This window comes from Lepisosteus platostomus, chromosome 8 (genome assembly GCF_059453375.1).
Source record: "Lepisosteus platostomus isolate fLepPlt1 chromosome 8, fLepPlt1.hap1, whole genome shotgun sequence".
In the NCBI taxonomy this organism is placed as follows: domain Eukaryota; kingdom Metazoa; phylum Chordata; class Actinopteri; order Semionotiformes; family Lepisosteidae; genus Lepisosteus; species Lepisosteus platostomus.
The window spans coordinates 39,562,917-39,589,699 of NC_142618.1; the positions used below are offsets into that span (position 1 = coordinate 39,562,917).

The following is a 26,783-nucleotide window of genomic DNA, read 5'->3' on the forward strand; positions in this document are numbered from 1 at the left end:
TCTGTAAGTGAGTTTACACACTGAGCCCCTGGATATAATAATAATAATAATAATAATAATAATAATAATAATAATAATCATAATAATTGGTTACACTTATATGGGGCTTTTCTGGACACTCCACTCAAAGCGCTTTACAGGTAATGGGGACTCCCCTCCACCACCACCAATGTGCAGCATCCACCTGGATGATGCGACTGCAGCCATAGTGCGCCAGAACGCTCACCACACATCAGCTATCAGTGGGGAGGAGTGCAGAGTAATTACGCCAATTCATAGAGGGGGATTATTAGGAGGCCATGATTGGTAAAGGCCAATGGGAAATTTGGCCAGGACGCTGGGGTTACACCCCTACTCTTTTCGAGAAATGCCCTGGGACAAAGAGAGTCAGGACCTCGGTTTTACGTCTCATCCGAAGGACGGCGCCTGTTTGCAGTATAGTGTCCCCGTCACTATACTGGGGCATTAGGACCCACATGGACCACAGGGTGAGCGCCCCCTGCTGACCCCACTAACACCTCTTCCAGCAGCAACCTTAGTTTTTCCCAGGAGGTCTCCCATCCAGGTACTGACCAGGCAACACCTGCTTAAGTGTATATAAGTTTCCCTAGTTTTGCTTTGTTGGTCCCTGCTTGCTACCTTGCTGTCCTTTGGCTTTGTTCTACTGCTGTGAGTTCGTTGGGTTTGATCTTTGCTCACCTCTTGCTCACCTCTTCAAATCGTTTCTCATTCCCTACCGTTTCTCTGATTCCCTCCAGCTTTTTACCTCCCAGTCTCTTTCCAGCTTGGAACTTGGAATGAAACTCAACTACAGTATGACTGGGATTCACCATTGCTGCAGACAAAGCTTCTCCTGTTCCCTAGCTAGCCCAGCAAAATGTCTGCGTGTGTGGCTACTCAGTTCGCCTGTCAGCAAGCAGGCTGCGGATCATCTCCAGAATGATCATTGCTTGCTCCCTCCAGTTTCAGTAGCAGCATGACATCACAACATCTTTATGCATATTAATACAATACTGATGCAAATCATGGAAAAGCAAGGTGAATAATGACTAAATGTAAATGACGGTAAAATTAGAAAAGTAGATGTACTGTAAGGAACCCTCAATGAAGAGGTATATGGATCCTGTGTAGATGCCGGAGTAGGTAGATGACAAGGCAGGCGAACAATCCAATACTTAAGGCGAGTTTGTGGTCGAGAGGAAAAAGGTGATTCAGTATCCAGGAAGTACGATTGTAGCAAACTATCTGAAGCAAGAGGCGAGGTCATGGTCAAAAGGAGTAAGGTAGGTCGAAATCCGGGAAGAACACTGGTGGCAAACAATCCGAGACGAGAGGCGAGGTCCAAAGTCGAAAGACTAAATGGAAGTCCAAAATCCAGAATAATACGAGGTATAGAAAACGCCAGGTAGAACTCTCAATGAGTAGACTCAATACCAAGCACCAGGAAGCGGGTTAGGATGGTTTAAATAGTACTGCTCGCCGCACGGAAGAGCGTGTGCTGATGGATTAACACATGCGGCGGCACTTGTTATTATTAACTCGGTGCTGGTACTGGTTAGTTCTTTTGTGAGATTATCTGCTGGCTGGTGGTCGTGACATGTACATTTGTAAATTTCGACTGCTCAACATCAAATGGCCTAGATAACATTTTCCTGATTTATGTTGAAAGCTTTGGAAAACTATGTATTTTTTTGTGATCACATAAAACATTACACACCCACTTCATAATACCAAAATATGCAGTGTTCGTACCATTTAATCAGACATTTAACAGCGAGGATTTTTTAATTTGCAGGGATTAGTTAGCAAAGTGAATGTGACACAGTGTTCTTTGAATTCAGTATATGGAGGCTGAAGCAATGATCTTAGTTCGAAGGTAAGGCCAACAATAAGGTAATAAAAGGTACGCGTTTTGCACAGAGTGATCATACTACTGTTGTACTGCTCATGTATAAATTGATTTAATGAACTTAGTAAAAAAGTCAAACATTGACTCCAAAGGACATAATAGAACATAGCCTAACTTAGCTATAATGTGTACAGTCTTCCTACCCTGATGTGATTTTGTGCAATGTGTTTTCTATTATTTTCATTCTTACCTTGATGATAGCATTCTAGCATTCCAGCATTACACTAAGGTGCATCTAAATTTGTGCACTTTACACAACACACAAATGCTCTGTTTTTCTAGAGCATTAAACAAGCACAGAAATATTCCAAATAAATATCTGTTTTGCCTTAGGCTCTTACAATTTATCATGATTACTGCTTTAGTTTCAAGCCTACAATGAACAATGGATCATAAGAAACCAGCAATAGAAATAAAGCAAAAGGTTTGAGAATCACCCATCCATTCTCTGACTGCTTTATCCAACTGCTTTATCTGGTGAGAGGCAGTGTTTAAATCCTATGAATTAGCACGAGTCTTGACTGACAGCTGTTACTCTCACTGTGATTTAATTTTTTTGTTGCAGTACAAGCAGCTCAGAGACAAATATGCACCAAAGCAATATTACAGAGTGTGAAATAGCAGAGAATCCCCAGAATATCCATTTGAAAAGCTTATTCCAAGTAAGGGAAACAACAACCAGCATATCCCATATATAATTATAGATCACATTGCAGAACTACAGTACACCCTAGATAAAGTGTCAATTCATTGCAGGTCACATACTGTACACGCAGGGACAATTAAGACACACCAATTAACCTAGTCAGCATGTTATTGTTTGTATGTTAAAAAAAGCCACAATAACAATATGACATCTTTCACTTAATTTTGTAGCAAACAAACACCTCTAACACCTCTGCAGCAGAAAGGATAAAATGGTTTACCACACACCTCTTCAGTCCTCAGTTCTTATCTGTTGTTGAGTAGTTTATTGCAGGAGTGGCCATGGAGATGTTATCATGTTATCAGCTAGCCATGCAGACGCTGCTTGAGTACTGCACAAGAGGCTGGTTTCAAGAGCCTCCGTAGCCAGAGTAGAGAGAGTATTGTGGACCAAAACTACTTGTGTGGTAATTGAGTGTGCTTTTTGTAAAACAACAATGTTTAAAGTTAGTTGAACCAAAGCTGTTAGAAATGAATTTTCTTTTATATTTTTTAAAGAATTTTTTAAAATAAAACTAAAGCCTTGGGAAACATAATATTTTCAAGGAAATACCAGAGCGTAAAAAAGGCTAGATTTCAAAATCTCAAGGTGTTCTGTGAAAAGAGGTGCTGTATTTATTGTATTGTGCTTACTTGTTTCTAAATTTCTCTGCCTGATAATTTCACAATTTTTCTTCTAAAACTCGTTCACGTCAAATGCCATATTGTTGTCAATAAATTCCGATTTTCAAATTAGAAACGTTAACCAATATTGACCTGTCAGATAACTACGCAATAGTTTCCTCAGCGCACATTTTCAACTTCCTTACGCTTAGTCTCTTCACTACTGCTGAAGTATTTAATTTCCCTACAAATCAATGTGATGGAGGTATTGCTGTACCAACACTTATAAGCAGGTCTTGAGTTTACAAAAATTGAATAAAATGTCTAATTTCAACACAGGGACTATATTTCTATCTTGAGAGCTTTACAGAACATCAGAGAACAACCAAATACTCCATAACATGATAATAGATCAATTTATTTAGGTGCTTCTGTTTAAAGGATACAAAATCAAAAGTATAGAGGTTCTAAGGGCTTTCTCAACATGCTAAGACCAGTAGGGATAAGGAGACCTCCTCACTGTGAAGCTGCTATTACTTAAAGTGAGTTGATTCTCACTGCTGAACAGAGATTTGTCCACACATATGAGGCCAGTGTAGAAGCTTACAAAAGAATGAATATCTACACTCTCTTTCAATTATAATTATTATAACACTGTCTATCAATTATAATTAAGGCAGCATATATTATGAATATGTGGAGGCCTAGACTGTCTTCACTATTATATTTCAACATCTACATGACTATGAAAATGTATAAATCATGTTAAGTGACGAGAAGACCTTCCAGGGATCAAAGAGGCAATTCTTTTGTAACAAAGCTGTTGGCAGTTCTGCAGCTGTTGGATAACTCCACACCCGCCAACTCAAAGAAGCTCAGAGGAGCAGCTGGTTGTCAGAGTGAAGCCAGCAGATGATATGGCCATTATCGAAAAAGTGGGGGAAAGACATTTCACAAATGGATTTAAGCATGACTGAAAAGCATTCTGTTTCTATTAGCTCTCAAGTCTGTACAGAACAGTGCACCTTCGGTCTTGTTTATACTGCAGTCCCACCCTCAGAAACAACAAGTGACTTCTTAAAAAAACATTCACATGAGTGGGCATGACAGCGGAGCAGGGGTTACCATTGCTACCCCCCAGCACTGGGGCCCTGGGTTCAATTCTGTACCTTGGGTGCTATCTGTGTGGAGTTTGCATGTTCTCCCTGTGTTTTTGTGGGTTTTTCACCAGGTGCTCTGATTTTCTATCACAATCCAAAGATATGCTGGAAGGTTAATTGGCTTTTGTGAAAATGTGCGCGTGTGTGAGTGTGTGTTTGTCTCTGTGTGCATCTCATCCATCCTTGAGCCAATTGCCGGTACAGGCTCCGGCTCCCACGCAACCCAGAAAAGAATGAATGATGTTGGAAAATGGATGAATGGATGTTCTATGAGTATCTGTTACTGTGAGATCAAGATTCTTTATATAAATTAAACATAATGCTAAATAAAAACATCAAACACAATTGTGTCTGACAGCCTAAATATATTATGTGTTTTTGTCATTTTTATTGTTTTTTATATACTTTCAAAGTAGGAGGATTCTGAAAAATCAATGGGCAAGATACATTTAGGTCTATATAATTTTAAAAACAATTTAGAAAACTCTTAGCACAGTGTAAAGTCAGTAACCCTAGTAGGAATGCACTGTAAAACAACCCTAACAGACTGAGCATGTAAAAACACAATGTACAATATGAAAAAATGGGGGAATAATCCATGCATATTTAATCAATTTAAATGCATATGATTATAGGAATATAAATTGGCTGTAAAAGCACAGAGATTCAAAATTAAGTACGATACTGTGCATCTCATGTTTTTTGTCATGTTCTGTGACTAAAACTCTGCATCAAATGCAAAACTAGTGCAAAGGGTTGTAAGGATCTGAAACAAGCTAGAGTATGCAGATGTGCTGATGAAGACAATGCCTTTTTTAAAAAGATATTTAAAATATCTTTTAAAAAAGGTCTCAAAGAATTTCTTACATCATTGGCACTAGCAACCAACTGAACTTTCTTAAAAATGAAGCACAAAAACGTGTTGTATTAAGCCTTTAAATCATTGAAATGATGAAAAAGTGTGAAAGTGTGTTTAGACTTGATTAGACATGATAACAGTACCTGCAGGATTGATACAAATGATTTCCTTAGACTATGAATCTTTTAGCTAGTAATTGCCACCAAAGATGAATGCACAAAAAGGTCTTAAATCAATAATAAAAAGATGTTAACATTAAATTAAGAGTGACACAAATATGTCAGAAAGAAGACTAAACATACTTGGATTAACTTTTTAAGTGCATCCCATTTTTGTTATATATTTCTAACAAATACCTTTGATGTCAGTGGCACTCACTCTTCATCGGCATGGCTTTCACATTACAATTCATCAGCTTTAGCCTTCCATTGCAGAAAAAAATGAAGAAACAAAACAGCAAAAAATGCTACGCCCCGAACACTGGGTAGCAAACATCTGCTGTTGCCTTGGTAACAGCAGAAGTCCTGTACAAGGGTAAGACCCCCTGGATGAGGTGCAACATGAAGGAAGACAGCACTGTGCATCAGTGTCTGGTTTGTCACAATGTCTTCATTAGATAGGCTCTACGCTCAAAACACACATCATGTAGCATGGCATTGCCTGCTGTGTGGTATTATAAATACAGACTTAATAGAACTGAGGTGCTTGTAAGAGAAACGTAAGGTAAGCAAAGAAACAGCATCTATGAGAGATCACAATCCAGAGGGAAATGCATTATTCAGATACACTGCTCATACTAAAAATAGGAGATGATGAAATCACGAAGCAACTGTTTTTCTCGTCTTCCATGAGAGAGTGTAGGGACTGTAAATACATAATTGAAGACTCCTCACTCTTGAATTCCTGTGGTTTTGCAGCACAGTTTCCCACATGTGGGACACTCTTTCAGGATCAAGGGCAGGTCTGTTCTGAATAATAAGCAGCAGTCTTTGCTAGAAGCAAGTTTGCAGACCTTTGCTCCTAAAGGAAAGCACAATTTGGCTTCCATCATGTTACATCAGACAAAGTGTAAGCACAATCTGGAGACTTGTACTTTAGCATATCTATATTAATGTGCCATTAGCCCTTGGCACACAAGATCACACTGATCTGTCTTTGTGTTAGGACCAGGCAGGATAAGTAAAAATGTACTTCAGTGCAAATGATTTTAGCCAATTTTCCTAGTAAAAGAATGAAATAACAGTGTAACCAGATCTTTCAGGTTACAGAAGCTAGACAATGTTGAAATGTCAGTAATAGAATAGGTGACCTACAGTATAAGGAAAACCAGGTTGCTGTTTTATGTACTGAGCTGGACAATAAGGTAACACAACTCCCCCTGATCCAAAGTTTTCAGAGCTCTTGGATCTTGGGTTCAATTCAGTCCTGTGGGGCCTTCTGTGTGGAGTTTACAAGTCCTCAGCAAGTGTGAGTTTCTTCCATGTATTCCAGTTTTTCTCTCAAACATACAGTACTTGCAGAGAACATGGGCTAATTGGTTTCTCTAAATTGCTTCCCCTGTGCGTTTGTGTCTTACAATGAACTGATGTCCCAACCAGTCCATTGTCCTTCCCATTACCCTGTACCTGCTGGGACCCTCTAAGGATAAAGCAGTTACTGAAAATGGAATAATGGCCCAGTATTGTTCAGTGGAAACACTGTGAAGGAGGGTCACTGTCTTTTGGATGGGAAGTCCTACCTACTTTGTCATTAAAGATTCCATTGGCACTGATTATAAAGTAAGGTCCTGGTTAAATCCCACTCTGAGTTTGCATCTGGATTATATATTATATGTCCCCCTTGTTTTTTATTGGTGAAGCAAATTTTTTACTCCTGATTTACCAGGTAGGGGGCTGCAAAAAAACAATGGCCACCACACATAACTGAGCTGTTTGCAGCACCTGAGCAGTTGAAGTGTTTTTTTTTTTGGCCATATACAATGTCTTGTATTAGGAATTTGTCTTTTTGCATACCCCACCTTGTTCTCTATGAGACACACAGACAGGGACAGAAGCTTGGGGTCAGAGCACAGGGTCAGGAATGCTATCCTCTCATATACAGTACGTCATGATGTGCAGACAGCTTTGTTTTGAATATTGGAGAGTGTAAGAAAGCTTAAGAAGGGTGCAATGATGTGAAGTAGTGGTTAGGGCTAGGGAGTCAAAACGTACTGATTATAAAATAAAATACAAAGTTGGGCATATTGTACCCTTAAACAAGATATTTCATTCAATTCTTCGGTAAAGGTCCACCCACAACAAATACTAATGTAAGCTAGGATAAAAATGTTAACTAAATTTAAATAATACAATTAATATTAAGACAATTAAGGCTATGGTACAAATACTGTAGCTCAGAGCCAGAAAACCATTTGTGCATGGTTTCATTGTTGTAGAGGTCAAGGCAAAAGTTCTGATTTCATCATTAGAAAAAACACTATTTTAGTCATTTATTTCTGATAATTAAATATTTAAGACAATTCTCAAGAACAAAAAGCTGCAGACAATGGAAAATACATTGACCCTATCCCATGTGGTAAAAAAGGAAAATCTACTTGGCTTCAAAATGGCAAGCCAAAGACTGTGTCTGTGTTTTAATACAGGTTGACATTTCGGTTTCTAAAAGAACAGGTAGTCAGAGCACTAGATTACACACCTTTCTGCATTCTCAATTGGACTTTGGCAAATGGAAATGAACAGATAAGGTGATTTCTGCTTCCAGACTTGTATTGGAGAAGTTTTCTCCACAGGTTAACCGTAAAAACTGCTTTCGACATTGATTTTATGCAGACTGGTTTTAAAAGCAGAACTTTGCAGTAAATTCCAACCCCTGTAGTTCACTTAAAGTCATTAGCTTTTGACCCAGCACTACCGAAACCCTACGGGAATGGATGGGCTTATAGCTCCTCTTCTACAATTATCAAAGACAATAATGTCTTCAGCACAGTAATGGACACCACCAATTATCACAAAATCCTGAGTCAAAAATGAGACTAGTGTTTTCTTTTCATCAGTGCATGCTGCTCTGTACTCTATGTCCACTATAAGAATTAGACCACTTGGTGATACACACTCAATCAGGGTGAAGAAGCTGAAAACCACTGATTACTGGAAGGTACTGTACAGTACATAGCAGTGGTCCGGAATGGCCAAGAGTCCTGTGTGAATTGAAAAGGTGTACATTTACTGTATGTAGCATGTTAAGTAAAATCATGTCTGTCACTCTATTGTCTTTGTATTTATTTGTTACAATAAATTAAAGCATAAAACAATTAAAATAATTTGCAGAAAGGGGACTCAACATGGAGAACAGGATCCTATTTTTTAATTCCATCCAAATTCTCAGTTCTTTAATTCATCCTTTAACTGCATTAAAATTAATTAATAAAACCATTGTACATCTAAAACAAAATTTTAATTGTGACTTGAATCATCCTAAAGCTGAATACAAAGGCAAAAATGGGCATATTATAGGTTTAATTTAAAGGGGTGATAACATCAGTTATAACAGGATAAGAGAAAGGAACTGGAATTACATCAGAACGCCCTGTGATGTCTTCTTGAAAGGACGTTACCAGGAATGGGGTCTTCTCCCTTATGGCACTTTTGTTTTTTTTAGTAAAAATACATTTCCCAAGGTCAAAGTGTGCAAACTATCAACATTAAAAATTGCAGTTCAGCTTCACACACTATCTGGGTTCTCGTTCTTAGGGGTCCCTGCTCTGTCCGGATTTTTTTTTGCATTCCCTGTTCTCAACTATGATTTATGACAATAAGACAATAATATTATTTTGGTAGAATTAGGTCAACAAGTGATGGGACAGATTAAAAGTATTGATTTGCTTTTTCTTTCCAGACTTCAGCGAGACAGCTAAAAAAAATGATGCCCAAGCGCTCCAAGTTGAATAATAAAAATAAAATTAACCAAGAAATGTGGCTATATGAGTTCCTCTATAAATTTGTGTATGTCTTAAATGAACCTCAGAGGTTAAAAAGAACTCCTCAGTGGGTCTGAGTGGTGCTACACTTAAGATACTCTGGTTCTGCCCAGCTATAAGGCCTGTGCTTTACCTCTCTCTGCCAGACCGGGTTGATGGTATTGCACATGATGCTGGACCTCTTCTCCTGGCCATGGTGGGGCAGAGCTGGGAAGATGCTGTGCTTCCCAGGCTGGATGGCAATCTTCAGGTAAGGGTCAGGGTTGAAGAACATGCCTTTCTTCAGCCCCACAGCTTGGAAATCTGCCCACAAAAAGGGGGGGTTGTAAAGACTGGGACAGACTAGCTGGCTTGGGCCCCTAGTTGAACACATCACACGTCCTGAGAGAAGCAGTCTAGACATTGGTCATGCATAGCCATCAAAACAGAACGTGACACCAAAACAAAAACAATTTCAAGTTCAAAAATGACAATTTTTGTACAAGTACTATTAGGAAAATGTTCAAATCTACCAAATCTATCAAAAAGTTTTAACAGCAGTTCATCAGAATCTAAATTTCATGGGATTTAAATAACTTTCACATAATAAATAACAAGATTTCACCTACACATAGTACTATGAAAATTAAATCTTTGTTAGAAGAGAGTAGAGCACTAAACTCTCTTAAGAACCTGTTATTTATCTTTTATACTTTATCTTGTTAATCTCATTCTTTGTTAATAATTATATAAATTATTCTTCATACAGGATCATACAATGTCGGAAGATATTTCTTGCACAAGGAAGTGGGTAATTTCTAGAGGACTGTTTTATGGGATTGTTTTGGACTGTATACAAATTCACAATGCTGTTGCAGCTTATCTCAAATGGCTGATTTAGCAAACTTGAAGTAATGAAATGTAAACAATTTCTAAATGATCAATGGTAAAATGATTAAATTCTGCTTTCATGATGACGGTAATAGAGTCAATTGTTTTAAAAATAAGAGAAAGATGTAATGAAAGTTTATTTTCTAGCTCTACAGGAGCAATGTCTGTATTAAATTAGCTCACAGTTAATAGTGACCTTATAGGGGATAATTGGCAATAACCTACCAAAGAAGGCAGGCAGCCACAGAGCAAGTAAGGGGGAGATGTAGACAAGAAATCTCTCGAGAGCCTATTATCTCCTTCAACACAACCCCCTACTCCTCCCTGCTGTGTGGCAAAACCATGTTCCTCATAAAATATTTAATGTTAGAAGCACCACTGGTTTGTACTTTGTGAAACAGTTTAACTACAGAGACTGTGTTATTCCTTTCTTAAACAACAGGGGGAGGGGTGAACTCTTTCTACAGTACAGTACATACAGTATATAGACAGTCCTTCCTTTCTTTCATATTTAAACAATCCTTTCCCATAACAGGTTACAGTTACTATTATTTATTTACTTCTTACAGTCAGGCTCACATTAAAAAAAATGTGGACTATTGCATACAGCAGCTGCAGAACATTGACTCTGTGAATTCACTGACAGTATGTCTGATTTGCAGTAGTATTTCTTAAAACCATGTTGTTCAACATAGTATGTTCCTGACAACTATACTATGCAGGTAAATCAGAGTCAGAGAGCACCACAAATAAAACAGGAGAATCCACAAAATAACATCACTTTAATATGCTGACAAATACTCAGAACTGAAGTTTTTTCACTAAAGATATGCTATGAAAATGCAAAATGCAATAAATACAGTACTGTACTTTCAATTTTCCCATAAAACAAGTAGACATTAGTTATTACTTAGATAATTCTGTGTTGTATTCCTTAATTATTGTTAGCTAGAGCCTAGAAAGTGCAGTACTGCTGTGATTTTTAAAGCTGTGTCAATAGTGCTTTTCCTCTCAGTTACTCCTTGCTTGGCTTTAAGCGTAGAAACTCATTGTCCATGTCAAATGGATTTAAACTAGCCAGACTTGAAGGTGATATTTAGAAAGCTCATGTAAGATGCTAAGTGATATCATTTTGTCTGTAATGGAGCGGAAATGTGGCATGGATGATTACAAAACACCTCATGGCATCACAGCTGCAGTCTTGAACAGACTCTGCAAACCCAAGCCACTCTACCTTACTATCCATCTTGACCTTGGCAGTTTCAAATACAACTGACAAGAACCTTAAGAAGCCCAGCTGACAAGAGATTACCTTAGGTTGTAAGGTTCATAAGATTCATAAGTTTCATAAGACAGGGCCACCACAGGATGACGTACTGCCGTTCTGTGTGGTGTAAACAGGTCCTCTGTATAGGGCACTTAAGTGCTGACAGTCAGCATACGGCAAGTTAGTACTGTATGTTACACTAAGGGGGACAAATTATTACAGGAAGCCCAGTGATGAATGGTAATCCTCTGCTGCTGTGCTTCATACAAGTAAAAACAACAACTAAATTTCTGTCCCTTCATGAGAGCATGTATTCTGTTCCACATACAAGAACATGCACCACCAAGGACAGCAACACATTTGGAGCGATAAAGAAAAGAGAGAGAGCATCACTCAGACTGAGACACTCTGGATCAAAATAAAAGTAGCCTGTTAATTAGTTCTGTTCATTAAATAGGGAAAAGTAGATTTAGCCATGCCATGTATCCAATCTAATGAGTCCTTTATAAGAAACATCAGAAAAAAAGGGAAGCAGGACTGATTTTACACAAAGTTTATACCGCTCCAAACTGAAATGTTATTTTTTCTTGAACAGTATGGATACAGTACATTCAAAATATTACAAAGTCTTGATTTCTTAGAGAATGCTTTAACTAACCAACAAACACATAAGGGAAGAGCAATTAAGCACCAATTATCAAAAGTGGCAAAATGTGAGTAGGGTACAAATTAAGTAAAAAGTCATAAAAAAACACTCCCACAAAACAAAATCCAATCAAGTTATTTATATACTAGCATATTTCAAATTTCACAACCAATACCTGTAAAGAGGCAGCGTAGAATTGCACATGCTCTTAAAAATTGTTGCGCTACTAGCACTAGCTGTAATTTTCAAAAAGCACTGTAATTCTGCCTTTCCCTTCACCTGTTGGATTACATTGAACTACTTGGCCCACCCTCAAAGGCACACGGTGTGAGCTGCTGATGAGGTGCTAACACCTGGCAGACAGTGCTGCATGTGCTCACCTGACAGGGAGAAGCTGATCAGCCTCCGACTCCCTTGGCTCTGTGAGGCTTCTTCACTGGCGATGGGCTTGAACACCTGCATGGAAAAACGCGGGACAGTTCAGTTCAGCTCACGCAAAATACTTCCGACGAGCTCTGTACTTACAGTACGCTCTGGTCATACCGTAAATCAGCTGAATCAATAACATACATGCATTAGAGAAGTATCGATCACAGCATACAGGAAATTATCCTTCTAGAGACATGAACCTCACAGGGGAGCAGCTTTCTGAGAAAGGGAAACTGAATCTGCTTTTGTTTAATGACCTAGACAAATCTACTACTTACTCAGCTGTAATTTCTGCCTGCAGTACAGTGTTCCTTACTGTTTTTTTTTTGTTGTTTCTGAAGGAAAGCAAGAGAAAGCTGTACCACCCAGGCAGAGCAAACAAACACACTGCACAAATTGAGTGTATGTGTTCAAATCCAAATAGGTTAATTTTAAAATGCTTATTTTTTTGTCTTCCTTGTACAAGACTTTGAAGATGATATGAAACCATCTTTTTTAAGATGGTATAAACACTAAGCCTTGAAATGGCACATGAAATATGTTCTTTGTAAAAAGAAAAATCTTTTGACTTAGTCAGAATTCACGACCTTCTCATAAATACTGTATATATTTAACATCACCATAAAAGCCTTTAAAAGGGTTTTATTTCTAGTTATGTACAGTCTGTTCTACCATTTACAAAATCAATGGTATGACCTTGCTTTAAATGGATCTAATACAGTACATTGTCTATTTTAGATGCCTTGAGAGAACAACAGTACTAATAGGGACCAAAAAAGAAGAGTGGAAATTCCACGGTTGTTTAGCAGACTGAAGAAACCTGCTGCGTGAAAACACGGCTGCAGCGATACACATGAAGGCCAGAAAAAACACTTAGAACTGCATTTCTTTTAAAAGATCATCTAGTGTCATTAAAAAAGTTATATAACAGGGAAAATCCATTTAAATATTCCCTTAGGGAAGTCTATTCCCACCTTCCTAAATTAGGCTTAGAGAACATTATTCTTATTGCTGTTTGGATATACTGTACATTTAGATACAGTATACATTTTGTAAAGATTTCAAGTAATACAATCATTTTATTTAAAAAAAACAATTAGCAAAAATGATAAATACAGCATGATGTAGATACACAAAGACCATATAATAATGATGTGATACAGATTGCATATATTTTAAAAAGATGTTACTGCATGAAAAGTAGTGACTAATGATGAAGCACAAACAAAAATGGATGTTTTATCAACACCCATTCCAACACACAGCTATCTCTTTTGGAACAGCTGAAAAAAAAATCCCCATGGTTTAACATTCGTCTGTCTCCTGTCTTGTAAAAGGAGTAGGAAATGCTGTGCTTGCTAACCAGAATAAATGTAGTCAGTAAATACCAACCCCCTGTCAGATTGTGAGATTTATATTTTGCCTCACAAGGAAAGCAACATGAAAGACTTTGGCAAATCTTAGGAGGATGGTGTCGCGCTGCAGCATAGATCCTTGCTGGAGATGGCTGTCATAACCAAAACCACAGCAAAAGTGATGATCTCCTTTTGCAGAGGAATCCCTTGCACATCGCCATAAAGACTCACTCACAGTACATTGCACTGCATGGTCTGTTTACAACTGTGGGTAGTCTTGAAATGAGTCTACTCCTAGGCTTAGTGTTTTATAACTTATTATAAAGAGCACAAACAATGCTTTACTACTCTTCTGTGCAAATGTGGTGATTTTCATTTGAGTCTGTCATTGGAGAGATGCTCCAGTGCATGCTTTCATTAAGAAAAACAAAGACAACCTTGCTTACAGTATATCAACTTTTTTTATACCAAATGTTTTTACTACTTTGAACTGTATCTTTCTCTATCTGCACTGTGAATTACTATACACAAATATGGAACAAAAGAAGTGCCAGCACAGTCAATAAATATTTACTTTAGTAAAAACAAACAATATGACAATTAAATAAACACAGACCACCACACAGAACTAGAATTAAATCACACCCCTGTGGTTGGACTATTGTTAACAGAATCCCACATATACATACAGTACCATACATTTACAGTAATTGATTTAAATTTAAATTGATACAAAAAGTAAGAATTATTTTTTCTAAATTAACTAAACAGTATTCTGCTCTCATAACCAAAGTGCCTTATATGCAGCTTTGCACTGTAGGGGTGAAACACTTGTTAACCTAATTCTACCAAAATAATATTATTGTCTTCATGAAGAAGAAGTTTTGTAGTAGCCTAATGCTGAATACCAATAGCTTCTATACATGTAACAGTGTGCACGTTTGCTTTAAAAAGCAGTTCTGATTTTTGACATTTTACTGTAACTCACTTAACATTAATTACTTATTATAATGAATAATTATTATAATAATTGCTTAGATGTATATAGCGCTTTTCTGGACACTCAAAGTGTCACTCAAAAGCACTAAAGCACTCAAAGTGCTTTAAAGTTAATGGGGACTCTCCTCCACCACCACCAATGTGTAGCACCCACCTGGATGATATTACTTAATATTTACACTGATCATCTTTAATAAAACATAATTGTACAAAACATTATGGCGGTAAAATATTGTTAATATTTTGTATTCACAGTAATCTTCCAGTCAGATGTGTCATCATACCTGAATATATGAGACATTCAGTGATGTACAGTATAAACAATAACAAAATTGTGATAAAAACATTACAGACGTTTTTATCCAGTATATGTCCAAAAGTGATATCCCTTATGTGGATTTAAGATAAAGGGTGGTCTTACCTACTAGATTGATCAGAGTACCAGAAAGACACCTAGTCTAGGCTGATCGGCGTACTAGAGAGGTTGAAGCTGAGTTGGTAAAGCCCATAACGTTGCCTATCTTTTGAGAATGCTCAAACTTGTTTGCAACTTTAACATTATTACATATTATTAGTACTGTAACAACAATAATAATTCATGTCTAGACATGAGAAAGTGCTTTACAATTAATAGAAAAAACACAAAGGTAAAATAATTTGGTCACAAATATAAGCAGATAAGCAAAGAAGCAGGTTTATTAAAATCAGGAAAGGCAGATTAAAAAAATGGATATTGGTATTGTATATCTATATATTAAGAAAACTTTTGATAATGTTCTCCATAAAAGATTCTCAAATTGCATCCAGGAGAAAAGATGATATGCGTTCTTCATTAATTCATATCAAACACAGTACAGATAAATGGTGAATGTGGGGTAATTAGTTAAGTACCGCAGGGATTACTGCTCTAATTAATATGTACTATTGATCTAGATTGTGGTGCAGTTAGTTAGTTTGAACAAAAATGAATTGCAAAATCTGTAGATGTTGAAAAGGAAATTCAAAAATATTTAGCCAAACTTTTAGCCTAGGCAAACACCTGGTAAATGACATTTAACACAGATAAGTGTATACATTTGCGACCATGCAGATATAAGCTATTGTACAAATATAAGATATGGAATATTACACTTAAAGAAGTTAGAGGTGAACAGGACGCAGGTGTTTATGTTGCTGTACAGTATATGTTGTACAATAAAATAGGGGAAAGAATAAAATAGACAAAAACAAATATTAAGATATATAGCAAAACGTATAGAATAGATATTGCCGTTCTGGATTCAAGACCAATCAGATGTTAATTTGTAAAAAGATACAATCAGTTACATTCTTCTGCTTAAACTAATGTCCTACTTTGATGCACAAAACAACTGAAATCTTTAGTCTTGAACAAAGGGTTTTAAACCATTGTCTGGATTAAATAATTTGTCAAAATGGACCTGTGGTTTAAACAAAAAATTAAATGTCTATACTGTATAGTACCCTATCGTGGTATTAAAAGATGGTATGATCCATAGGAATCAACCATCCTAGCCAATGTAGTGGCAGTGGCCCAGCACATGACATGCCACTATAATTCAGAGGAGGATTAGTGACTGCGTATAAGAAAAGATATTCCCTCTATATTATGTATTGTTGTAAGTGTTCTTACAAGAGCTAAGCTTGCTGGTGCAAACGTCTCTGAGGCATCATTCAGTGCAACACATTATCTTCACATTGTGTCTAATGTGTCAGTTTAGAGAGCTTCATGGCTTTGCGGTTCATATTCTTTCAGATACAGTTCACACCTGCCTACATTTCCCAGAAAGATTAATCAACTGTTGTTGTCTGCGTGGTCACATGCATACCTCTACATATGAACATCTTGACCAATCTAAACCACACAATGTGGCAGTTTTTGCAGATGGACCAATGAACTAGATAATGGTAAGAAGGGCAGTGTAAATAATTGATATGATTTTACAATATATATTATTTTTATATATTATGATATATTATTAATATATTATTTTAAAAGCAGAACTGTGGATCCTCTTTTTTCCTGGACAGTCTTTGGAGCTCCCCAGGAATCATTACAACACTAGATGAAAACCCTTAATTTATATAATATTACAAGTATATACAGTGGTGTGAAAAAGTGTCTGCCCCCTTCTGGATTTCTTATTTTTTTGCTTGTTTGTCACACTGAAATGTTTCAGATCATCAAACAAATTGAAATATTAGACAAAGATAACACAAGTAAACACAAAATGCAGTTTTTAAATAAAGGTTTTTATTATTAAGGGGAAAAAAAATCCAAACCTACATGGCCCTGTGTGAAAAAGTGATTGCCCCCTAAACCTAATAACTGGTTGGGCCACCCTTAGCAGCAACAACTGCAATCAAGCGTTTGCGATAACTGGCAATGAGTCTTTTACAGCGCTGTGGAGGAATTTTGGCCCACTCATCTTTGCAGAATTGTTGTAATTCAGCCACATTGGAGAGTTTTCGAGCCTTAACCGCTTTTTTAAGGTCATGCCACAACACCTCAATCGGATTCAGGTCAGGACTTTGACTAGGCCACTCCAAAGTCTTCATTTTGTTTTTCTTAAGCCATTCAGAGGTGGACTTTCTGGTGTGTTTTGGATCATTGTCCTGCTGCAGAACCAAAGTGCGCTTCAGCTTGAGGTCACGAACAGATGGCCAGACATTCTCCTTCAGGATTTTTTGGTAGACAGCAGAATTCATGGTTCCATTTACCACAGCAAGTCTTCCAGGTCCTGAAGCAGCAAAACAGCCCCAGACCATCACACTACCACCACCATATTTTACTGTTGGTTAGATGTTCCTTTTCTGAAATGCTGTGTTACTTTTACGCCAGATGTAATGGGTCACACACCCTCCAAAAAGTTCAACTTTTGTCTCGTCAGTCCACAGAGTATTTTCCCAAAAGTCTTGGGGATCATCAAGATGTTTTCTGGCAAAACTGAGACGAGCCTTTATGTTCTTTTTGCTCAGCAGTGGTTTTCGTCTTGGAACTCGCAAGTGAAGGAAGGCAAGTGAAGCCTGCAGTTCTTTGGATGTTGTTGTGGGGTTTTTTGTGACCTCTTGGATGAGTCGTCGCTGCGCTCTTGGTATAATTTGGGTCGGCCGGCCACTCCTGGGAAGGTTCACCACTGTTCCATGTTTTCGCCATTTGTGGACAATGGCTCTCACTGTGGTTCGCTGGAGTCCCAGAGCTTCAGAAATGGCTTTATAACCTTTTCCAGACTGATAAATCTCAATTACTCTGTTTCTCATTTGTTCCTGAATTTCTTTGGATCGCAGCATGATGTCTAGCTTTTGAGGATCTTTTGGTCTACTTCACTTTGTCAGACAGGTCCTATTTAAGTGATTTCTTGATTGAGAACAGATGTGGCAGTAATCAGGCCTGGGTGTGGCTAGAGAAATTGAACTCATCTTTCCAAAGATGTGATAAACCACAGTTGATTTATGTTTTAACAGGGGGGGGCAATCACTTTTTCACACAGGGCAATGTAGGTTTGGATTTTTTTCCCCCTTAATAATATAAACCTTCATTTAAAAACTGCATTTTGTGTTTACTTGTGTTATCTTTGTCTAATATTTCAATTTGTTTGATGATCTGAAACATTTCAGTGTGACAAACATGCAAAAAAATATGAAAACACTTTTTCACACCACTGTACATGTTTTTTTTCCAGTAGTGCATAATTAAAACCTGTCTGTGCATACAGAATAAACACCTTGAAGTAATCAGATAAATTAATACTGATGAGTATGTATAGACAGCTGAGTATCTTTTAATCCAGATTTAATTTTATGTTGATTTGTATGTATTGTCTTTGGCTTTACCTTGTTTTATAAATGTGCATCTAGATGATGTAATAAAAAGTGCTAAATTAACTATTATTGGCATGCCTAAGATTATTATTATAATTGCTTTTCACTATCAACCAGAAATTCATGATTAGCCTCATGATGTGATGTGAAGAAGTCTTATCATCTGAACCAATATCTCACACTGCCTTCATTTCTTTAGGCAAAAACCTAATTTTGGATGCTTGACAGTACTTTATGATGTTATATTCTCTGTGAGATTCAGACTTATTTTTCATGCAGATCTAGGAATTCTCTTGAGGAGCTCAGGTTAGATCAGTCTGTCTTAACATTCCTCTATGGCAACACACCAGAATATCACTCTGGTACACTGTGCGCTAGGCCAGGGCTGTAGCTCTGCTCAAAGCATTGTATTTCTTATTCTTACACTCCCACCTCAGCTCTGTCTTTAAAGCGAGGCAAACAGGCTTAAAAGAGATACTCTAGCAATTCAACACTAATAACTGATGGTGGATATAAATGAAAATAATTGGGATTTCTTCCAAGAATGTTTAATACTATAATTATAAGAAATCATCCATGGTTTCTTTATTATGATTTTCCAATCAAAACAACAGATTGTATGGTAACATCGTTAAATTATATGATAAGAAATGTTAATTCATCCTTCTTTACTCATAAATCATCATTGCATATACCGTATTATATATTCCTCAAGGTCAATTTACAGCTGTAGATATCTGCCATTTATAAACAACCAATGCAATGTCTGCAATTCATTAATGAACAACAGGATAAGGTATTAAATGCTTGAAGAATATTAGGAAAACCATACCCAGAGAGTCTGTCGAATCATGCCAGTATATGGTACATATGGATGATAACTCTGAAGGTCACTTTAGAGGATGTTCAGTTGCAGTCACAATACTGCTGTAAACCACAACACCGAGCAAGATTCGGCATAGTCTCTCATTATCTTCTCTGATCAGGTTTAACATGGCTGCTGCCACAGTTAAATAGAGAGCTGTGTGATGGTGGCAGCCAGCCAGGGCCACATTTGGTGATAGTGCTAGTCAGGAGGCAGGATGGAAAGCAACTTAAGGTAAGCAGATTTTATGCAATTATGCAAGAGAACCTCAAACGACCGCTTAAGAATGGTATTAATAGGTCCAGAGTAATCTGGCTCTGTTTGGGAAGCTTTAATCCATGCTGCCAAGTAGCCAGACAGATGGGAAATTCTGCAGGCCCGTACACACATATGAATGAAATTAAATTCTCTTTGGTTTGAGACAAGCAGTATTTAATGAAGGATAACAATCTCAGTGTAAAACCTTAGTTTTCAAAACTTAAACTCCAAGCCTTAAATTTAGGGAGCGTGTCCTTTATGGATTAGTGTGAATGGCACAGGGATACACAGAAACCACTGTGAAAAGAGAATGGTACTGAAGCTTGCTCAGGATTTTGTGCTTTATTTTCAACTAAGGTCAGTGATTCTCAACTTTTTCCATCCTACAACATACATGAACATAAACATTTTTGGCACACCTCACCCCCAATACGCATACTGTACACATTAGCCAGCAGCCATATCACCCTGCAACCCACAACTGACAACCCACCAAAGCAAAGCAGGTGTGAGCCTGGCCAGTATGTGGATGGAAGACCTCCTGGAAAAAACTAAGGCTGCTGCTGGAAGAGGTGTTAGTGGGGCCAGCAGGGGGCGTTCACCCTGCGGTCTGTGTGGGTCCTAATGCCCCAGTATAGTGATGGGGATACTATACTGTATAGTAAATAGGCGCCGTCCTTCGGATAAGAAGTTAAACAGAGGTTCTGACTCTATGTCGTCATTAAAAATCCCAGGGCGTTTCTCAAAAAAGAGTAGGGGTGTAACCCTGGCATCCAGGTCAAATTTCCCATCGGCCCTTACCAATCATGGCCTCCTAATAATCCCCATCAATGAACTGGCTTCATTACACTGCTCTCCTCCCCACTGATAACTGATGTGTGATTAGCATTCTGGTGCACTATGGCTGCCATTGCATCATCCAGGTGGGGCTGCACATTGGTGGTGGTGGAGTGGAGTCTCAGCGCTTTGAGTGGAGTGTCCAGAAAAACACTATATAAGTGGAAGGAATTATTATTATTATTAATATTATTATTATAGTTAATTTGCAAGCTCCACTTATCAAAGCCCCTGTGCGGTCACACAAATTATTGCAATGCTTTTTAAGGGGCAAATCTGAAGGAGGTTAGTGTATTGATGAAACACCCAATGTTTCTGCAATGTTTCAGGTTTATCAGTACAGCAGACTCATTTGAAAGTGTTTTTAAGCAAACAGGTTCAAGCATCTATCTATCTTGATGCAGCACCACAGTTTTTGTCACACATCAGATGGCATTTCTGTGGTGTTATACCTTCAATGAAGGCTGACTAACATAGTATTCAACCAAGGACAGTTTGAAATTTGCGAAGAAAAATAAAAATCCTCACAACTGGCAGTGAATGGCAATATAGTAACACAATAGCAATGAACGTTCAAATATTAAATACTGTATGAACTCTAAAAAAAAACAACCCTGTGTTTGTAAAGGAAACAGCATTGTCAGGGAGATTCCAGCTCTCACCCTGGAGAGTACTCTACAATTCTTATTTGCCATTGGCTTTTTACCAGAGCTCCTGGTGACCATTCCCCCTGTAATAAATAAACACAGCAGCCATGAACCTGAGGAATGACTCACGGGAGCCGAGGGATTCTTCACTGTGACGCTGGGAGTTGTAGCACGCAGAGCTCCACTCACTCCATGATAATACTTAAAGCAGATTTTCGTTTCAGCTGAAAGAGAGAAAGACATCAGAGACACATAGAATTAAGGTCAAGTCATAGTCTATTGTAGAATTAGCAGCAGATAAAAGACCTACTGCTCTCTTTCTAAATGAGAGCTAATTACATTTCTAAAACCAACAATCACTGGGTTCTAAAGTGAAATGTTTATACAATAAACACCTTCACAATGTATATTACAGGACCAATGAAATCATATTAAGTGTTGGTTTCTTATTTTTGAATTGTTTCCTCGATCCACAAAATAGTCAAAGCAAAGAAAAAATGAAGCTGATCGCAATAAAAGTCGTTTAAAAGTTGAAACTCCTGGATCATCCTTCATTAGAAAAGGGATGGGAATTTGACAGCCTGACAGTCGTTCTTCTCCTCAACCAGGTGAGTTACCGAAATTGAATCATGTCTCCTCTGTGACAATGTCTAATGGCTGTGACATTTAACAACACCTTTGATTTCCTCAGGGTATCATGCTTTAGAATCTTCCATTACAAAATTAATGTGCACCAATCGTAAGCTTATGATATTAAAAGATTGCATATTGTATGTTACAGTAAAGTGTTGCATAGACTCACCAGAATAATTGATTTTTTCTTTCACCTGAAGAGTTGCACGTTTATAAACGATAATTTCAATTCTAATTTTCCCAAGAAGATAAATACTGTACTACCAATCTAAATGACACTGAAACAGGGAAGTAAAAGGCACATCTGATCTAATTTAAACAAAACTAGTTCTCATTCTAGGCCTCAGAATAGCTCCTGATGACAAGAATATGGGCACGATCTGTGGTAAATACCCAAGAGGTCTTGCCATGCTAAAGAAACCTCAGTCCCCATGCAACTAAGTAACACCAGAATAGAAAGAAAAATCTGAAGAGATTGAAGAAATAGCACAAGTTGAGACTGTTCTATTTCTTCAGCTCTCAGAATAGTGCACACCTGGGCCACATTTAGGAGACACAGTGACATGACTAATGGGGCAACATTTTCTCTAATGACAGATCTCATTTGTGTCAGTGCTTTGCAGTGTGTAAGCCCCTTTGCTCTGAACAAATTGTAAAAACCACTTCTATTTTCTACAGTCTGCTTAATCAATGTTTGCAGCAGAGGTAGATCTACTACACTGACATACAATAGTTGTTCTTGGGATCAAAATGTCACCTTTTTATTCAGTTTAGTTACTACTGACCATTGGTTGTTTTGGTTTAAAAAACAAACATCACAGCTCAGGGTTTATATGAACTCTAACACATTGCAAATTCTTAATAACATCTTAATGAATTTTACAGATAACTCCTGAAGACCCTCTGGTAACAAGTTATCTGGATTGGATGATGATTATTCCGAGTCCTCCAATCTTAATAAATAGTGGGTTTTCCACGGTAAATATTGCCAAGGGCAAGTAATCAATGAATAAACCCCTTTTCTTCTACAGGATAGACAGACAGGCAGACAGGTGGTCAAGGATGGACTGACACTTTTGAAGAGTACAGAGTATTTTTATCAACACAACACAGATATAACACGCAGCAATGTAACTGCTCAATTCTACCAGGCCAGTGCATCTCAGACATTCGCTGAGGCTCATTGGTTGTTGCTAAGTGTCCTTTAGTCCTTAGTGTCTGTCTACTACTCTGTGTGGAAGTGCCCAGATTTGAAAATAAATATGGCATTCTTATATTTCTTCTAATGTTTTTATTTTTAAATCACATTTATATCTATCTATATTTTATATCTATATAATGTTAATATATTTTTACAATTTTTATATATTTTTTTATTTTTATCATTTTCTGAAATTTCATTTATGTTTGGTCTGGTTAATATCTCATTTTCTAAAGGATTATAATGGATGGTTCAATAGTCGATATAGTGCAGCTGGTTTAGGATTTCTGAAAAATCATGTCACTGTTGCAGCAATCTGACCTTTAAAATCTTGTCCCTTGCCAGCTCTAGTTTGACAGAATGCAACAAATATAATGATTATCATGGAATGTGAAAAGATGTTTCTTTATATCAGAGGTTCTGGTGCGCTGTTCTGGTAAGGTGGTTGACATACTTACTGTACTGTACAAAAAATAAGCTAACTACAAAACAAATATGGAAGCTCTCAAAAAACTTTTGTTTCTTAATTTTTTTTAAATATACAACAAAAATCTACTGTATCTGTCTATAATTTTTTCTAAAAGTACTTTCAATAAAATGGGTTGAGCATTCTGACATTTTTATTTGAACAGTGATTATTGTTTATTACAGACAATATTTCCCCCTAATTTCACTCTCTTTGTCCATATGTGCATGTTCATCTGTTTTTTGTAAGTGAACCCTTATATTCACACCATCTAATAGCAGGCAGCTGTGACTTACTACCACATACAAAACTCCAACTATGCTCATGACAACCTTAAGGTATAAAACTGGATTCTCAAGACAGCACAGATACATGCAGATGCATATGAGCGCAGAGAAGCCACTTGAAGGCAATAATGCTCCATTAAGCAATAAAAATCAAAAATCAAAGAAAAAACTGCCACTGACAGCAGCAGACACTCCTACAGCAAGACCGTCAGGGAATCTTAGGATGAAACTGCTGTATGCATCACCAGTTCTTTCTTTCACGTAGTAATGGAGTCCTATAACAAGTGCACTGTTATTTGTTAAAGTTTTAACTGTCTTCTAAAAACCTTTATAATGCTTGTTTCCAATTGCTTTGATGTCTTATTGATCACAATATCAAATACTTCATTGCTGTATATTTCAAGCTTAAATACAGTATAATACTTTTTGAACTTTTTTTACTTTTGCTATACTGTATGTAACTTATGGAAATGACATTAGCGTATCTCACAAAATATTTCTGCACATACTTGGATCACATGTGAGCTTTACTAATTGATGCAAAATAAATACTGAAAGATTAAGAGGTGGTGGAAGAGGTGGAAGAGGCCCCACTAACACCTGGAAGAGGTGTTAGTGGGGCCAGCAGGGGGCGCTCACCCTGCGGTCCATGTGGGTCCTAATGCCCCAGTATAGTGACGGGGACACTGTACTGTAAACAGGCGCCGTCCTTCGGATGAGACGTAAAACCGAGGTCCTGACTCTCTGTGGTCATTAAAAATCCCAGGGTGTTTCTCGAAAAGTGTAGGGGTGTAACCCCGGCGTCCTGGCCAAATTTCCCATTGGCCCTTACCAATCATGGCCTCCTAATAATCCCCCTCTATGAATTGGCTACATTACTCTGCTCTCCTCCCCACTGATAGCTGATGTGTGGTGAGCGTTCTGGCGCACTATGGCTGCCGTCGCATCATCCAGGTGGATGCTGCACATTGGTGGTGGTAGAGGAGAGTCCCCATTACCTGCGCTTTGAGTGGAGTGTCCAGAAAAGCGCTATATAAGTGTAAGCAATTATTATTATTATTATTATTATTATTAGTCTGTTCAATGTTTGTAATACAGCATGGACTGAAATTACTTCAGAACCACAACAGATGTTCTTCAGATAATGTACTGTATCTGCGTTCATTACATTATGTGTTTAGTAAGTGTTTATTTGATTTATAATATAAATAAAATTGCCCTGAAAGCAATTAAATGGAAGAGAATATTCTTTGTCTTTTTATTTTCAGTACAAACATGTTTGTGCACAGTACGTCACCATAATGTAATTTCCAGGCCCACAAAATATACAGTACGGGTCATTTATTTATTTGGAAGGGATTCAAGAGCATGTACCTGTAGGTGGTTTTATATAACTCCATAAGTGTTTTCTCTTTTTCCATAAAGGTATAGCCTATTTTTCTGAGCAATGACAACAATAAAAGTAAAAGTAATATAAGACCTAAAACGGTACAGGTGTGCAGGAGTATAGTTCTGCAGGATTTATAAATTATAGACAGACATACAGACACAAAACACTAAATTGTTAAATGTTAAATATACGAAGTCTTGTCACTTTTTATCCTTGAATTTACCTTTCACAATTAGTAACCCTGGAAGGTTTTCAATTCATGATGACATCAATATTTTCTTTTACAACTAACAATGTAATTAAAGTTTGAGAGTTGTGCGATAACCTGTCAATTAACAACATTTGCTCTCTAAAGCCAAGTCCAAAGAGATTACTGTGAAAGATTTAAACTCATTACATGTTATAACCCAGATCATTAGATGTTATTTGAGAAATATTGTTGTCTCTTCAGACAACACAGACAAAAACAAAGGACTTAAAAATCAAATGCACATCTTTAGTATAGTAAATCATAATGCATGCTACTTACCCAGCATGTGTTTCTGAAACCAAAATTACATCAGAGTTCATAGGAGGCTGAAATTTAACATGACTTGACTTCAACATTACTGCTTTTGTGTTTTGTGTGGTTTATTACCAAAGTGTCTTCTAAAATCAACATTTTACACTTATACCATCCCAGTATCTTAGGGGTAATTAGTATTCGGACAGCCACAATTGTTGTTGAACTACTCTAGCTTGGTATGAAGGTTCCTTTGTCAATTCATCTTTTCTTTCTTCTTAATTAACAGCATTACTTTACGTGCCCAACTCCAGTGTGCAAAGGCCAGAATCTAGCATGTTTTCTGGGTGTCCTTAAATTATCAACAGCTGAAGACCCTTAACATTTTTCAGTGGGTACAATTAAGCTGAAGTTCAGCTCACTTATGTCATTACGAGCAGAGGTGGAATCAAAACTTGTAGACACTGTGGTTCTCCAGTACCGGAGTTGTGCCCCCACTGCACTAGTGCATCACAAAATTGAGAGAGAACCTGTATATAATTATTTCAGTCTTGCTGCGTAATTCCCCGAGGCACTCCTTTGGTGTCTGCAGAAAAGCTGTAAATATTTAAGCAGGTGCACTTACGTTCCACAAAGTAAGAACTGGCATCGATCTTCCACACAATCTGGCCCCTGTGAGAGCCGTTGACTCCTCGGTTTTTATAGTCCAGGAAGTTTTCAGAAAGAACCTCATCTGAAAAAATAACGTGGGTAATGTATCTTTTTTGAACACGACACATTTCAACAAAAGCCTTTTTATATTTTGACATAGATAGAAGAACATTCAGAGAACAGGTACCAGCACAGATATTAGTGTCTATATTTATGGTGCATCAGAAAAAGTGAAACCTCTCAGCCTCATACAGAAGGGAAAACCCAGGATGCCTGCTTTTTCAGCTTCCTGCAGCTCATACAGTACAGAGTATACCTGAACAGTTTCGTCACAATATGATAAATCTGATCCATATTGTGTTGCTTTGTCTGTTGCAGGCAAAATAATCTTGCTGCCATTGATTTTGCTGCCAATGGAATATAATTTC

At 37.4% G+C, this 26,783-nt stretch overlaps 1 protein-coding gene and 2 long non-coding RNA genes across 6 annotated transcripts in view; 2 read left to right on the plus strand and 1 right to left on the minus strand.

Annotated features, from left to right (window-relative positions):
* LOC148657308 (E3 ubiquitin-protein ligase HECW1-like) overlaps positions 1 to 26,783 on the minus strand; it is a 119,535-nt gene that overhangs the window by 50,848 nt on the left and 41,904 nt on the right. For all 4 annotated transcript variants that reach the window (XM_088643388.1, XM_088643389.1, XM_088643386.1 and 1 more), the window contains 4 exons: positions 26,330 to 26,437; positions 21,355 to 21,449; positions 12,376 to 12,451; positions 9,346 to 9,515 (listed from right to left, as the gene is read on the minus strand). In XM_088643388.1, the coding sequence (XP_088499514.1) occupies positions 9,346 to 9,515; positions 12,376 to 12,451; positions 21,355 to 21,449; positions 26,330 to 26,437 (449 nt within the window). The remainder of the gene's footprint in view (positions 1 to 9,345; positions 9,516 to 12,375; positions 12,452 to 21,354; positions 21,450 to 26,329; positions 26,438 to 26,783) is intronic.
* Positions 1,124 to 10,272, plus strand: LOC148657309 (uncharacterized). Its single transcript, XR_015940931.1, has 3 exons — positions 1,124 to 1,283; positions 9,359 to 9,462; positions 9,961 to 10,272. It is a non-coding gene; the product is annotated as an uncharacterized LOC148657309 (long non-coding RNA).
* LOC148657310 (uncharacterized) lies at positions 19,975 to 23,134 on the plus strand. Its single transcript, XR_015940932.1, has 3 exons — positions 19,975 to 20,098; positions 21,707 to 21,833; positions 22,890 to 23,134. It is a non-coding gene; the product is annotated as an uncharacterized LOC148657310 (long non-coding RNA).